Source organism: Camelina sativa, chromosome 7, assembly GCF_030686135.1.
Source record: "Camelina sativa cultivar CO46 ecotype springtype chromosome 7, ASM3068613v1".
NCBI classification, from domain to species: Eukaryota; Viridiplantae; Streptophyta; class Magnoliopsida; order Brassicales; family Brassicaceae; genus Camelina; species Camelina sativa.
In genome coordinates, this window is record NC_141886.1 from 33952043 (window position 1) to 33965480 (window position 13438).

The window sequence follows — 13438 nt, forward strand, 5'->3', positions numbered from 1 at the left end:
AGTGTGATGGCTAGTGGTTATACAAATCTTAAAGAGAAAATAAATAGAAAAAGATTTGTGTATAAGGCAGTGAGAGTATTATTAATAACTCAAATGATTTGCTACAAACATGTCTTGGAACCAAAAGACTACATCAAGATTCACGAAATCAACATTTTAGAAACAGGCACTCCATTTTAAGTGGTCGGTGAGGAGGCTTTCTCAACACTTTCCCGCAGAAGGGATATGACGTCCCCTGGCTTCGGAGCACCGAACACTGAACTTCCTGCAACGATACAGTTGGCCCCTGCTGCAGCCGCTGCGTCAATTGTTGAAGGGCCTAAGCCGCCATCTACTTCAATATCAAGTGTTGGGTACTTCTGCCTCAATGTCTGGACCTAAACCAAGAATATCAAACTAAGGTTACCATGGGATTTTTTCCATTAGCAAATGGCATTCACATCTCCAGAGTTGAAACATTTTTTTAACCTTGTCCATCATGTTGGGCATGAACTTCTGGCCTCCAAATCCAGGCTCCACAGTCATCACAAGAACCATTTCAACCGGAGTTGCTCCTTCAACCTGTTATATACATAGTTCAAACCATGATAAACCGTATCACAATCTGGAACAGGTATATGCAAAATAGAAGAATAAAATTCTTCATACCAGAGGATAGACTTGTTCAACAGGTGTTCCCGGATTTAGAGCCACACCTGGTCTCATCCCAGCAGACTTAATCTTTCTCACAAGTTCTTGCCAATTCTCTGAAAATAAACAAATAGCACAAGTCGAGATCATAAAGATAAGACAGGTGCGGGACACAGCTACATATAGTATTATTATACCTTGGGCGACCTCAATATGGAATGTAAAACCAGAAGCCCCAGCTTTACCCATCTGTTCCACGTAATCCATGGGATTCGTCACCATCAAGTGGCAATCAAGATAAGCACTGTGATAAAAGTTTGTAGGGACATCAGTTCTCACTTGAACAACATGTCAGATATTTTTTATTAATCCAAAAGGGATGTAGTGAGTAATATACTCTGTGTGCTTTCTCAAACTCTCGATGACAGGAGCACCAATCGTTAAATTCGGAACAAAATGCCTGCCCGCGAGTAACACAGAATTATACCGGCCAGATACTCATAAGCCATAATCCATACTAGAGTAAAACAAACACAGCTAAAATTTACCCGTCCTGCAAATGAAATAACATGGTATAATAATATTAGTATGAAACAATCAAAGGTTGGTGTAGCATAATATAAGTCCTACAACAACAACAAGACACAGCTTCTTGGTTGTTTGATACTAAGAGCAGCAGACAGCAGAGATACAAGTTTCAGATTAAAATTTCAACAACTGATGAAGTTGACCACATCATGAACTAGTGTGTTTCCAATAACATAATATAGAAATTAACTCAAGATCCGTGTGTAGAGACAATAATATGAAAGCATAAGTAGTGATTGAGAATCAAATCATAATTCTTGGAACTTTATAATATCAAAGTTGAAGACTTTTAAATCACCAATTAAGTAAAATCAAAAATTTCAGATTCGAATAAGCAAATGAAGCAATAAAGGGTGGTTTACCATAATGTCCATGTGAAGCCAATTGGCGCCTAAATCGACCATCCGCTTAGCCTCCGCCGCGAGATTAGCAAAGTCCGATGACAACATCGACGGAGCGATCTTCGGCGACACCATCTTCCCCTTGATTTTAACGACGGCTATGGTAGAGAAGAAGAACCACAAGAGAAGAGAAAAAAATAAGAAAATATTTGGGCAGTTGGGTCAACCCGTTAACCCGAATCTCGACCCGACCCAGTTTGATTCCACCAAACCTGTTGACGTGGCATCAAAACACTAAAATAAAATAAAGGCAACGACTTTCTTTTTTTTTTTTTTTTTTGTGAACAAATAAGACATAACCACTTTAGCTTTGTACGAAATTCACTTCTAATAAATGATTTACATTGATGCTTTTTTGTTACATTATTCGTTTTAGATATATATACATTTTCATTTTTTGTTGTTTTCAATTACATTGAGAAAAAAAGTATTAGAAACATCCACAGGTTTTGGTATTGGGTGGATAGGCACTTGGAGTTGCGATTAGCTTCTCACTCATTTTTTCCACTTTGATAGATTCTTGCTCCTCTTGTTTCTCTATTTTTTCTCTTTTTGCTTCTGCAATCTTCTCAATTTCTGGTATCTTTTTCTTGATTTTTTTTTAGTATTCAGCTTTCTCCACTTCTAAATTCTCCTGATAAAAATATTATATATTTGTAGATGAAATTAAATAAACACTTCATAATTGCCGTTGGTGAATTTAGTGTGTAGACGTGACACCGTGGCAAGGTGTAGTAGCTGTACTTAGGCATGACCAAAATCAAACCGTAACCGTATTTTGGACCGTAACTGGAGCGTATCCGAACCGTAACTGTATACAATAGTTAAAAACCATAACCGTTAACCGTAAATATGTGGTTAAATTATATTAACCATAACCGTTAATTAACCATAACCATATCAAAACCGTTGGTTAACCGCATAGTTAAACCGTAATTTATTAACCGTAAACGTTTTAAAAATGTAATAAAATATACTAATAATTATTTATTTAATATAAATTATATGATATATAGAAATATGAATACACTAAAAATAACATATTAATTATAAATAAATAATATCAATTATATTATATCATCAAATAATATTAACCGTATCATATTATCAAATAACCGTAACCGTATATAACTGTAACCGCTTTAACCGGAACCGTATTTAACCGTAATCGTTTAACTGTTTATTAAACGGTTATGGTTAAGGTTAAACAAAATTTCTAACCGTAACCGGTGGTTGATAAATTGTAACCGTGATAACCGTAACCGTGGTCATACCTAGCTGTAGTTAAGGGTTTAGTGTTACGTTTAATTATTTACAATTGGATAATTTTTTTTTTTTTAGCTTTGGTTAATGGAGAATATATTATATGAAATACCTTAATTAACTAACCATATATGTTTTCTAAAGTTTAGATATTTATCAATATATGGTTAAAGTTCTCCTATATGTACCTCCATTTTCTTCAAATCTAACTCTAGAGCTGTCTTCATGTTGTTCTCCCATGCTTCAGTTGAGCAAAGTTCTTTGTAAGCTCTGTTCCGTCATTTGATAGTTATTCCAAGAACAAAATGTAAATAATAGTTAACGTCAAAACCAAAAAACAGATTTCAAATTATATGGACTATATATATAAATATATATATTGATGTAATTAGTTTCAAAAATGGTAGTCTCGCGTATGACATGAGAAATCTATGTATCCATAATCCATATGTTTTGAATTTAATTTTCACGTGAATATTTCTGTGAGATATTTGTAATTAATTTGAATGCAAAAAATAATTTGATCTTTATGGTTCTAACCTCAATAATTACTACGGATTATATATATGATAGTGGTAATTAATTGGTAAATCTTACTTGGTTTGAGCTTTTGCCTTCTCGTTCTCTTCCCAAGCATCTATCAACGCAAGTCTCTTGTCTTTCTCTATCTCAACAAGTTTCTCATCTACAAACAATATAAATTGGAAAAGTTTATAATCTGAATGAAAAAAAAAAATCCATTCATATATATGTCAATCCAACTCCATATCGTTGAACATAATTGTAATCGTAAATATTAATGAACAAAGCTAGATGTAATTAATTCATTATGCTTCTCATGTTTACTTGATCACAAATTTTTTTTTTTCTTCTGATAGAAAAGTTTAGAACGAAGAAAAAACTTACTGCAGTGTATAAATATACTTATTACACACAAACATACTTTGACTTGAAGCCAAAATTATAGCACCTTGTTCAGATAGTGGAGAATCTTTCTTGACTTGTTTATCTCGTCCCATGTTAGGGTTTCTCTCCTTCCTTTGTACTTTTGTGAGATTTTTACAGAGATTTAATAAAATTGAAAACTATTAAGTCAGAAAAAACTAGTTACTCAAATATTTAGAAGAACACCCAAAAAAGAAAAAAAAAAAAAGATATATTACCTTTCACTTACCTTTTGATGTCTTCGAGTTGAGTTAGGTGTGGGAGTTTTATGCTCGAATCCGATCAATATATATACACACATGTCCAGCCAATATATTACATTACATACATATAATATGATATGTATATATATCATCGATATTTTTCACTCCAAGAAATCAAATTAACTATTTGGGTTAGGGTAGGTGAACGAAAAAAATAATCCGATTATTCACAAAAAGGTACTTAAAGGAAGCTCCAAGTATTGAGTTAATGAATTAATTAGTATGCTCTTAAGTGGAGTCTAAAAGAATCTAAAGCGTTGTATACAAATTCGATTAAGACCCTGAGACAAAACTTGACGTATAAGAAAGGTATATGAAGAGTGAAGGAGAAATGGGTGATGGATGAACTCGCGTAGAATCATGTTCGTCATCGTTCTGACTGCCGCCATTTTTTCACTTTCTCGGTAGTGAAGATTCTTCCGATGACAAATTGACGTTGTCGAGAAGGAAGGAAGAAGAAGAAGAAGAAGGCGACCCTATTTTTGCGTGGCTCCCAATTTCCGGTTCAGTTTTACGGTTAATATTTTCCCAAAAAACCCGGTCCAAATCGAAATTCAAACGCGATTTCCCGGTTCGCACCGACGCGATTATGAATTGACTTGGTTAACTGATGGTTTAATCGACCTGAAACAATTTTGAGGATGGAACTGACCAGTGACCAGCCTGAAAGTTGAAACTTTTTTCCTCTCCATGAAAAATACATAAATACATATTATGAATGAACAATCGAGTTCATCATTACAGAATATCACATTACTTTTTGAGACTTCGTGTCTTTTCATTACATACAAGCAGAACCACACACTTTCAATTGTAGTAGCTAGTAGGCGTGTAAAAATGGAATTACAGATGCGAAATGGCACAAATGCGTTCATTCAATGGCAATTCTACATGTTCTTTGGGATCATGCAGTATCGCTATGTATATCGTCCGAATCTGCAACCATTCAATCCAGTCCAGTCGACATGTGTTTGCGAAGAGACGTACAAATATCAGCAGCAGCCTTAAAGAAAGACAGAATCAATCTTCAATAGAGACATCAGAACAAAGTATAAAGCTGAACTTAACAAATGATTAAAACGTGTATCCAACAAATTGTTTTTTTGTAAAATTGACCATCATATAACATATCTCATTTCAACGGTAACATAAACAAACACGACAAATGTCAAATGAAATAAATTAGCAAGTGTAAGTGGAACATCAGAATCGAAAGCAATCAAGCAAGAAGCAAAATGACGCTGAATCTTCCATTTTTTTCATTCCTCCTTCAACCGATGATCCTGCAAAGCAAACACATAAAACTAATCAGAGAGTGTAGATTTGGAATCTGTATCTTAATTTTTGACTTCTAAATTCAGTAGCTCTGTAGAAAAAGGAAAATAAAGCCAGTTGAGGACATACCACACCCTGATGCAGATCCACCAACATTGCCACTGCCTTTCGTTGTTCCTTCTTACGACATAAGGCGGCCACCATACCACGGAAAGTGATGTCATTAGGAGCCACACCACTAGAAATCATTTCCTCGAAAATGTTAAGGGCACCATTAAGATCACCCATTTGACAAAACCCATGAATCAAAGTGTTGTAAGTAACTGTATTAGCAACTATTCCTCTTCGATGCATCAAGTAGAAAATCTCCACTCCATCGTCAACCCTTTTAGCCTTACAATAGCCATTAATAAGGGTAGTATAAGTGACTACGTTTGGAGAGCAGCCCTTGGTTGCCATCAAATCAAACATGCGCTTGGCATCATCTAGACGGTTACGCTTGCAAAGCCCATCGATGATTGAACTATAGGTGACCGTATCAGGAATTATATCCCTACGGAGCATCTCCTCATATAACACTTCAGCCTCAGTGAACTTCCCTTCTTTGACAGATGCATTGATCAATGCATTGAAAGTTACAAGTTGAGGATTGATTTGCCTTTCAATCATATCACGCAACAATTTTTCAGCATCACCCCATCTACCAAAGCTACAAAACCCGTCGATCATACAGCTGTAGGTATGAACATTGGGAAAAATGCCTTTCTCAAGCATTTCAGTGAAAAGATTTTGAGCATCGCTATGATGTCCGTCTTTGCAAAGGCGATCAATGATTGCAGTATAAATTACAACATTAGCTTTGATGCGGCGTTCATCCATCTTCCTAAGTAGATTCAAGGCAGATTCAGTGTCACCAATTTTACACATTCCATTTACAACTGTTCCGTAAGTGACCTCGTTAGGTTCAAGACCTTCTTCAACCATCCGATAAAGCAGATCCATCGCTTCGAGCATTCGACCCTCCACACAAAGACCGTTCATGAGTGTGCTGAAGGTCACGACATTGGGTGTTGTTAATCCAGTTTCAACCATATGATCAAACAAAACTACAGCTTCAGAGATCCTGTCTTGGAGACATAACCCATGGAGCAGCGTGCTAAACGTAACAACATCAGGATGGAAACCAAGTTTGGTGATCTTTCCAAACGTAGACAAAGCAAAGGGCAACTTATGACAGCTGCAGAAACATTTCATCAGAATATTGAAGCTGTAGATATCAACTGGAATCCGCCACATTCCCATCTTCTGATAGAGAGAAATCGCAACATCGGGACGTTCCATCTTCACGACCACACCAATTACTTTATTGAAATCTATTGGGGAAGGAAAGGGATGAGAGCGAACCATTTCATCGAATAGAACAATGGCATCATCTAAGCTTTTGATATAATGAAACCCACTCCTCAATTTCAAACTCTCTCCTCCAAATGTTCCTCCGCTCGAAGAAGGCTTACTCTTCTCAACCTTGCTACCTTTCTTGGCGGCGCCGCGACGATCACCCAACCTCGTACTGAACCATCTAGCAGAAGCAGTAGCAGAAGAAGATTCCGATCTACTACAAACCCTAGCCAACATTTTCGATTCGCCTTGATTTCGCTCTCTCTCTCTCTCTCTCTCTCTCTCTCTCTCTCTCTCTCTCTCTCTAAACTCTTAACAAATGTGCCAAACGAGTGAGTGAGTGCGTCAACTGTCAAGTGTAGGGTAAAAAGAGTGAGCAAACGACGACCCCGGTTCAGTTGGATTGGTACAGTGACCGGTTCAATTGAAACTAAATGAACCAATAAAGTTAATTCTCTCTTCACACTCACAGAATAATCATAAACCAAATGAACCAATAAAGAATCATCACAAATTCACAACAATATTTTTGAGATTTTCTTCTTCATATCTCACAAACCAGAAGCACAAACTGCACAAGCATATAATACGCTGCATATTAATGCTCTTTGCGATTTTACGAAGATAAAATTGAGCTTACTGCAAAGAGCTAATCATCAAAACTACTTGAGCTTCGGTTTGATGAGTTCGATGCCTCCCATGAAAGGCCTAAGAGGCTCAGGGATCACCACGGATCCATCTTCTTGCTGGTAATTCTCCAGCAAAAACACCATCATCCTCGGGACCGCACACGCCGTTGCGTTTAGAGTGTGCACAAACTTAGTAGCTGGAAGGTTCGCTTTGCCTTTCTTAAGACCCGTCTGAAGTGGTTCAGATGGGCGGTATCGTATTCCCAATCTCCGGCTTTGGTAATCCGTGCAGTTCGATGCGCTTGATATCTAGTTCATAAGTTAGAACAGTAAGCTCAGAGGCGAAACTAAGATGTGGTCCGACACAGAGTTTTTTTTAATTACCTCGCCAAATCGTCCAAAACCAGGCACCCATGCTTCAATATCAAACTTACGGTAAGCTGGAGCGCCTAAATCCGCTGGGGCCATATCCAGTGTTCTGCAAAGATAAAAGTTAGATTTCCGGAAGACAAAAACTGTGGTGGGAAAAGAGATCAGGTTCGAAATGTAGTTTCTTACTTGAAGTGTAATCCTAGAGAAGTGAACAAATCCTCTTCAATAATCTGAATAAGTTCGTGGTGGAAGAATTCACTATCTTCAGGTCGGCATATGACGAACATCTCTGCTTTGCTGAACTGATGAACGCGGTAAAGACCTCTTCAAGAATTGAGAGTGTCTTAAGTAAGACCTATATGTATATAGAAAAAGCAAAAGAACATACACATGCTCTTCATAGAACAAACACTTTATTCTAACTTACTTGGTGGCGGCGCCAGCTGCACCTGCTTCAGTACGGAAGCAATGAGAGAATGCTATATATTTTAAAGGTAATGCTGATTCAAGAAGAATAGAGTCCATGTGGATTCCTCCTAAGGGGATTTCAGCGGTACCAATGAGATATTGGTCAGTTCCATCTATAGAATAAACCTATACAGAAGAACTGAAACATCATTGGCAAAAAAACACAACAAACAAAAAGGTTTACTTATCAATTAGAGTAAACACACAAGTGATGAAACCTGAGTATTATCTCCACGAGGTTGGAAACCGCATTTCTCAACGATAGAAGATCTCACGATTTCAGGGGTCGTCAGGGGAGTATAACCCTTCTTCATGACTTGTGATAATGTCCAATTAAGAAGGGCCATCTCCAATAAAACTGCTTCATTCTTCAAATAGAAAAATTTCGAACCACTAACCTGCAAGAGTGTACATAAACAAGGAAGTTACGTCAAATCCTCTCCTTGATTATTTATACCGAAAAAATTTGGTCATCAATCTATTGCTTTATAGAAGGAGATTATCATTCACCCACTTAACTGAACTCTACTAATTTGAACAGAAAATATTCAATTGCACATATGGAGACAAATTAACCGCTGCTCCCATTTCTCCAATAATTTACTGAGAAAAAGGATGATCAATATGTTGTAATGAAGAATAGTTGGCTATTGATGTCAACCGTGATCCATTAACCTATAAAGTGTGCTTTGGTATCTATGAATAAGAAATAGAGTATACCTCTGCAGCAGAGTCAAAATCAATGAGATCAAGATCCTTCCCAAGCTGAAGATGATCCTTGATTGGAAAACTAAACTCACGTCGACAACCAACCTAGAAAGAAAATTATGAATTGTTTTTAGAAAGACCTTTCACAGCAAAAAAAAAAAAAAAAAAAAAAAGCCAAAGTCAATGTAGCAGGTCAGGGAGGTATGACCAAACTAACTACCTCCTTTCTAACTGCCGATGAATCCTCTCCTCCAACAGGAACATCAGGGTGAGTCATATTGGGTATAGACTGTGCTACATGTTGCAGCTCATCTTTAAGCTTCACGAGGTCTTCTTCCAGAGACACAAGACTTTCCTTGAGACTTTTACCTGAGGTCGAAAAGACTCTGTTATATCTTCTAGTAAAGAAGACAGACTGACAAACAAAATGGATTCCTCATATTTACCTTCTTCTACGAGTCTCTCACGTTCAGATGGCTCCAGCTTCCCTTTCATCTTCTTTGCAACGTTGTTTCTTTCCTCACGAAGCCTCTCAACTTCCTGCTATCTGCAATCTCGTTGATTAGCTAAACCGAGACGATGAAAAAAAAGAAAAGAAAATAAAAATTTTCAATTCAATCTCTCAAATCTAGCCAAAGACTAAAACTAGTCTTTGTCACCAACACTCCATGATTATTCTACCCAGGAACTAACAAAACCAACTCGAATGCTAATTCGAATAGAGTTCTTCCTCAGAGCAGTTGACTTGACATGTTTCCGATAATACTAAGAATCCCAAATTCGAATAGAGCTAACTCCTTTAACACGGTAGAGTAGAAGATTAGTAGATAATAACCTTTTGGAGATTGACCATGTTATCGTAAAGCTCAAGGACAGCATCCAAATTAGCATTCGAGTTCCTGTTCTTGATGTTGATTTCGACTGCTTCCTTATTATCCCTTATCCATTTGAAATCAATCGACGCCTTCCACTGAGGCCTCCCTACTACAAAAAAAAAAAAAAAAAACAGAACGAATCAGACACATTCGAAAGCAATGAAGAATTTTTGAAAAAGGTACGAGAGCGTGAACTGGAATACCTACCAGAGGAATCGGAGGTCTGAGTGGCCGGGGTGGAAGCGGAGAAGGCTCTGACTAAGAGAGGCTTACGTGGTTGAAGATGGCGGGAAAACAAGCCTGGCTTGAGGAAGAGGCGAGAAGAAGAGAGTGGAGACGGTTACAGGAACCGCGGCGGCGTTTCTCATACAAGAGACGTTTTGAAGAAGAAGCCGCGGGATTTGAGGCCTCCTGATGGACATTGTTGGGAGATGATGATATTTCACCCCCGTATCTGAAGGAAACATAGCCATTAGAGTAAATCTATGAACAAAAAGGCAAACGAATTGCGTACAATAAGTTCAGAAACAGGATTGATCATAGAAGATATGAGTGCTAAATATCTATGTCTAAAGAAACAGAGCAGCCATTAAGAGTGTGCAAATCTATAAACAAAAGCTTTATGAATAGTATAGCTTAACTTCAGATACTGGACTGATCATCACAGGACAATTACTATTCATCGGTTATGCAAAACACAGTTTTTTTTGTAAGATCACCACATATATATAATTAAACAATGCAGTGGCGAAGTACACATGAATAAGAGTGGGTAGAGATTCTAAGATCAAAACTTGAGTTGCAGATCCTACAGGTGGAGACCATTCCGTAAATTTTACAGAATAATTAGTAGAACTGGATCCTAAAGTTGAGAGCTGATTTTAAAGAACGCGATTCAATTATAGACGGGGATCACAAGGTCGGCAAAAAAAAAAAAAAAAAAAAAAAAAAAAAAAAAAAAAAAATCAAACCGACCACAGTTTCGTAAAGAACCCTAGCTTTAGATATGTACAGACAGCTCAGAAGTCAAAGAGAAATAAGAAGGTAAAATCTCAGATAAGAACTATTCAAAGACAAAGACACAAAATTTCGTAAAACCAATGATCTCAAGATAAAACCCATATTCACAAAAAATGAACTTCATACCTGAAAAAAATCGAACCAGGAGAGAGTGATTGAAGAAGAAGAAGAAGAAGAAGAAGAAGAAGATGCGATTCCGAGAAAAGTGAAGAAATGCAGAGAAGACGATTCTCTTTGGTTTAGGGTTTTTCGTTTTGATAACCGACCGTGAATTTCAATGATCAAACCAATAAATTTGTTGGCTCACCTACGGGATCAATCTAATTCAACTGGTCCAGACGGGTTTAGTCTTTTTTTTTTTTTTTTTTTCTTTTCCAAAAATCAGAACAGTTCAAGTGCCAGCTCATATCACTCACTATCAAGATAAACCGTAGCAACGGTCGTTAACTGTGATGGCCTGATGGGCAAGTGGTGATGTACAAGAGAATTTTGTGTTTAATTTTCTTTCAGCGTAAAAGAAACGTAAGGGTTTGCTAGTAGATATAGTATTATAAACTTAAATGCCTATGAAATTGTAATATGTGGATTAGTCGATTAAGTTGATGTACTTTTTAATTAGTAATATAATATAGGCTAATAGCACTTGACGTAGCTTGGTACTTGTCAATATATTTAGATGAAATTGTGAAGTGTGGGCTATAGATATAGCCTCACATAGTCACATGAATAATCTTCCTTGTTAGTTTTTGAAATCTCTGAAATCTTTTTGTTCTTTTCTTATAATATACTAACATATAACCGTCTCTGTTATGTGGTTTTCTTTATCAAATCATTAGACAAAAGTAAAAGGTGTCCACGTTTCCTTCTTTTAGTTTCTTGATAGGAAATGATGAGATTACACATCTTTAGTTTTTCCAAGATGCGAAGATGCTGTGATAATGTTGAACATTATAAAACAAAAAAATTGTCAAAGCATAAAAGCCAAAAAAGAAAAAAAAAAAGAAAAGACTCACTTTCATGTGATCGGGGACAAGTTGTGCTGTGGGTAATCCCTTTGGCTCGGGCTCCTCCGCCCTAAGAGACTATATATGACAGCTAAACAAAATCTGATTATCCAGATAATTCGGTTGATGGAATTTCAATTCAATTTAAGTTATTATATACTATGAAATGTACATCATATCTTCATATATGTTCTTTCTATATATATATATATATATATATATGTTTTAAATAAATAATGAGAAAATTTTATGTACATTAATACGTTGATTGATCACATGACCTTAATTATAAAGCGAAACGGTCTCTCTCTAGTACGATCACATGCTGAAAGGGAGACGAACATAAAAAGAAAAAAATCATACCAGACTATAATTAATATTTATTATACCTATCTTATTTCTCAAGCTATCACCTAAAGATAAAAGAGTTGTCTTTTTTTTTTTTTTTACATATTTGCTTTTCCCTTATAATCTTTTTTTGTCCATGCATTTTATCTTATTATAGTCGGCAGATATTAATTAGCTATATACTATATTTAATTAATACTAAAATTGTTCGGATTAAGACATATTATAGCAAATTCATATAACTCCATATATAATCAAATGGATGATAATAATATGAGTCTGACTCTAGAAATTATGGATATCAAAATTTTATGATAATAATAAAAATTGAAAATGAATCAAATATCGAAAGACGAACAATCTCTGACCTCAAATTCTAACATTTTTCTTTCTTATTCTCTCTTTTTTTTTTTTTTCTTTTGAAACAGGCTTATTATGCAATAATATGCATTATTAATAGTTGGAAAGCACGCATGACGCATGCATGCGTGATCACGTATGCAATATGCATACACAGAAAAAATAAATGATCACGTAATCATAAACCTAATAAAAAGAGTATAATGATATATGAGCAAGAGTATATATAAGTTTAGGTACGTGTTAATGTGTTATATAGATTATTTAGAAAATATAAATGTACATGTGTGAATATCTATACGCATCACTTTACATCGATCATGATTTTAGTATACAAAATTAACCAAAAAGAAAATGATGATGGTGATTTTAAGGAGGATAAAGAGTATCTATTAGTTGATCATGAATAATTATCGTTGAGATCATGACGACTAATTAGGTGTTTAGGACCATTCTTACGATATACTACTATATAATATGCAATTTATATGTATATATGTGTGTATTAATTAGTGTGCTCATTAAACATCTGCATCTTGGCGTAATAATACCAAAAAAAACACATCCACGTCTTTTTTGGTTCATACTTCTTAGTTGATTAATGTATCTCTCCAAATCTGTCAAATATAAACTGAGAGAACGGCTTAACTTTTTTTCTCTTTTTTGAGAAATTGCTATTTCTCATAAGAAATAACTCTAAATTGAATTATAATTTGTTCTATTTAATTCTATGAATAAAATATATCCATTAACTAATCGGAAGCTAATTTGACTAATACAATGGTGCAAGATGAATCATAAACATTTAGGTAATTAACAATCAGTAGCTCGTTGACACGAGTGATCTTATATATGCATAGCATATACAACACGTTAACTACTTTTAAAACC

The 13438-nt window shown here is 35.6% G+C and overlaps 3 protein-coding genes and 1 pseudogene across 7 annotated transcripts; all 4 read right to left on the minus strand.

Annotated features, from left to right (window-relative positions):
• Window positions 1-54: 54 nt before the first annotated feature.
• LOC104703947 (ribulose-phosphate 3-epimerase, cytoplasmic isoform) lies at window positions 55-1753 on the minus strand. The gene is made up of 7 exons (XM_010420037.3): window positions 1581-1753; window positions 1179-1183; window positions 1028-1090; window positions 828-934; window positions 649-746; window positions 469-561; window positions 55-377 (listed from the first exon to the last, which is right to left on the minus strand). The coding sequence occupies exons 1-7, from the start codon at window positions 1692-1694 to the stop codon at window positions 177-179; spliced, it is 681 nt and encodes a 226-aa protein (XP_010418339.1). The 5' UTR covers window positions 1695-1753; the 3' UTR covers window positions 55-176.
• A 186-nt stretch (window positions 1754-1939) lies between these two features.
• Window positions 1940-4077, minus strand: LOC104703946 (uncharacterized; annotated as a pseudogene). Its single transcript, XR_015561499.1, has 5 exons — window positions 4057-4077; window positions 3826-3967; window positions 3480-3567; window positions 3071-3152; window positions 1940-2253 (listed from the first exon to the last, which is right to left on the minus strand). The product of XR_015561499.1 is annotated as an uncharacterized LOC104703946 (transcript).
• Window positions 4078-5142: 1065 nt separating this feature from the next.
• On the minus strand, window positions 5143-7112 carry LOC104703945 (uncharacterized). The gene is made up of 2 exons (XM_010420036.3): window positions 5495-7112; window positions 5143-5373 (listed from the first exon to the last, which is right to left on the minus strand). Exons 1-2 carry the CDS (start codon window positions 6998-7000, stop codon window positions 5350-5352), a joined length of 1530 nt encoding a protein of 509 aa, XP_010418338.2. The 5' UTR covers window positions 7001-7112; the 3' UTR covers window positions 5143-5349.
• Window positions 7113-7237: 125 nt separating this feature from the next.
• On the minus strand, window positions 7238-11223 carry LOC104703955 (serine--tRNA ligase, chloroplastic/mitochondrial-like). Of its 4 annotated transcripts, none has more exons than XM_087457661.1 (11): window positions 10962-11223; window positions 10023-10269; window positions 9776-9924; window positions 9387-9487; window positions 9161-9309; window positions 8953-9045; window positions 8451-8630; window positions 8192-8358; window positions 7951-8088; window positions 7777-7870; window positions 7238-7701 (listed from the first exon to the last, which is right to left on the minus strand). In XM_087457661.1, exons 4-11 carry the CDS (start codon window positions 9433-9435, stop codon window positions 7426-7428), a joined length of 1146 nt encoding a protein of 381 aa, XP_087313787.1. In that variant the 5' UTR covers window positions 9436-9487; window positions 9776-9924; window positions 10023-10269; window positions 10962-11223; the 3' UTR covers window positions 7238-7425. The 4 variants fall into 4 exon arrangements, with proteins under 4 accessions (XP_087313787.1, XP_087313788.1, XP_087313789.1 ...); XM_087457662.1 differs by having other exon boundaries at window positions 9387-9480; window positions 10962-11107; XM_087457663.1 differs by having other exon boundaries at window positions 8451-8835; window positions 10962-11061.
• Between the last annotated feature and the right edge of the window lie 2215 nt (window positions 11224-13438).

Excerpts from the sequence above, each read along its gene's own strand:
- LOC104703945 (XM_010420036.3), bottom strand. The coding sequence starts at position 7,000 with ATGTTGGCTAGGGTTTGTAGTAGATCGGAATCTTCTTCTGCTACTGCT. Across the intron at positions 5,374-5,494 it reads TGGATCTGCATCAGGGTGTG|GATCATCGGTTGAAGGAGGA; the intron begins GTATGTCCTCAA and ends TTTGCTTTGCAG.
- LOC104703955 (XM_087457662.1), bottom strand. Across the intron at positions 9,310-9,386 it reads TGAGAGACTCGTAGAAGAAG|GTAAAAGTCTCAAGGAAAGT; the intron begins GTAAATATGAGG and ends TTTCGACCTCAG. Across the intron at positions 8,089-8,191 it reads GCAGCTGGCGCCGCCACCAA|AGGTCTTTACCGCGTTCATC; the intron begins GTAAGTTAGAAT and ends CAATTCTTGAAG.
- LOC104703947 (XM_010420037.3), bottom strand. The coding sequence starts at position 1,694 with ATGGTGTCGCCGAAGATCGCTCCGTCGATGTTGTCATCGGACTTTGCT. Across the intron at positions 935-1,027 it reads AGTTTGAGAAAGCACACAGA|TGCTTATCTTGATTGCCACT; the intron begins GTATATTACTCA and ends CTTTTATCACAG. Across the intron at positions 747-827 it reads CCATATTGAGGTCGCCCAAG|AGAATTGGCAAGAACTTGTG; the intron begins GTATAATAATAC and ends GTTTATTTTCAG.